The 1,256-nt window shown below is 47.1% G+C and overlaps 1 protein-coding gene across 1 annotated transcript in view; it reads left to right on the top strand.

Annotated features, from left to right (window-relative positions):
- Positions 1 to 1,097: 1,097 nt before the first annotated feature.
- The window catches only part of EMH_0069040 (uncharacterized protein), a gene marked incomplete at both ends in the record, with an annotated part of 402 nt that continues 243 nt past the window's right edge, over positions 1,098 to 1,256 (top strand). Inside the window, one exon of the mRNA XM_013498825.1 lies at positions 1,098 to 1,256. Coding sequence (XP_013354279.1) covers positions 1,098 to 1,256 — 159 coding nt within the window.

The following is a 1,256-nucleotide window of genomic DNA, read 5'->3' as shown; positions in this document are numbered from 1 at the left end:
CTGAATAGGGTATTGCAGAACAGGGCAGTGAGAGAAAGCGGGAGAAACCGAACGCAGTCCAGTGGGCTGAAAAGAGAAAGAAACCGAAGGCAGGCAAGTGCTCTCCACACAGCCCTTCACAGCCAAGGCGTTTCGCGGACTGTATGTTCAAACATCTCAATGCAGCGCACAGAAACTGCTGCAGGGAACCGAGGCTCAGAAGACCTCCTCGGGGGCAGAGAAACACACAAAGGTCTAGAGAAGAGTGAACGTCTCAATGCAGAGAGATACCGGCGGAAACATACTGAGAAAAAAATACAGAAACGGCAACTGCGTTTCCATTGACCTGCATGAGCTGCATGTACACCCGAGTGAGTAACCCGGGGAATCTAACTGCGGAAGCTGTCGTATATTTCTTTATGATGCTAATGGCGAGAAAATAGAACATAAAAATAATCTTTTTCATAAAATGTTTAATTAAACAGGTGTTTCGCGGTGCATTGCATTGGGGCCCTCTACAGACAACTAGGGTGTTATCGGGCGGCGGCATGCACGGCGTCAGCATGAGTCAGAGAAGATGAACAGGTGCGATCCTCTCGGAAAAACGCAGCTTCTTTATGATTTTTCTCGTTTTGTATATAAATTAAAACACGCTCTTTCTTTTGATGTATTTTTTATCGCCTGAAATTACTTCTTTAGCGCGAATTCGCCTCAGCCTGTACACCACAGACACCCGAGCGTGCATCTGAACAAGGCGGCTGTGTGGCTCGGCTTGCCTCTGTTTATATTTATGATTTTATTTCACTTCATTGTTTAATATTTTCCTTTATATTTCTTTTATTTGTGCAAATTTCCTTTTGAATATCCGGAAGATATCTTGTACTCAGCTCTCGGGTGGTGTGTTCGTTACTGCGGACGTTCGTACCACTTCATTTCCGTGGGATCTTCACCGTCGCTCACCCCGCATGCATGCTGCTGGTTTACTCTTTTATTTTCTCGAGTTTACCTTTTCAGCTGCATGCACGTTCTGTTGAGCACAGGGGGCGCTTAAGGTGCCCGCAGCCCCCAACTCCCTCTACAATACAATAGCCCCAAGAGGGGTCTTCACCTTGCCACGCATGCGCTGCTGTTATGATGTTTATGCGACAGTTATCCATAAACAGCAGCAACAGCAGCAGCAGCAGCAGCAGCAGCAACAACAGCAGCAGCAACAGCAGCAGCATCAGGAGCTCTGCTTGAGAAAACAGTCGTGCGACCTGAATGCGTTCTGTTTCAAT

This window comes from Eimeria mitis, genomic scaffold (assembly GCF_000499745.2).
Source record: "Eimeria mitis Houghton genomic scaffold, Emh_scaff3740, whole genome shotgun sequence".
NCBI lineage: Eukaryota > Apicomplexa > Conoidasida > Eucoccidiorida > Eimeriidae > Eimeria > Eimeria mitis.
The sequence above is the reverse complement of the archived record's forward strand: the minus strand, read 5'-3'. Positions and strand labels throughout refer to the sequence as shown.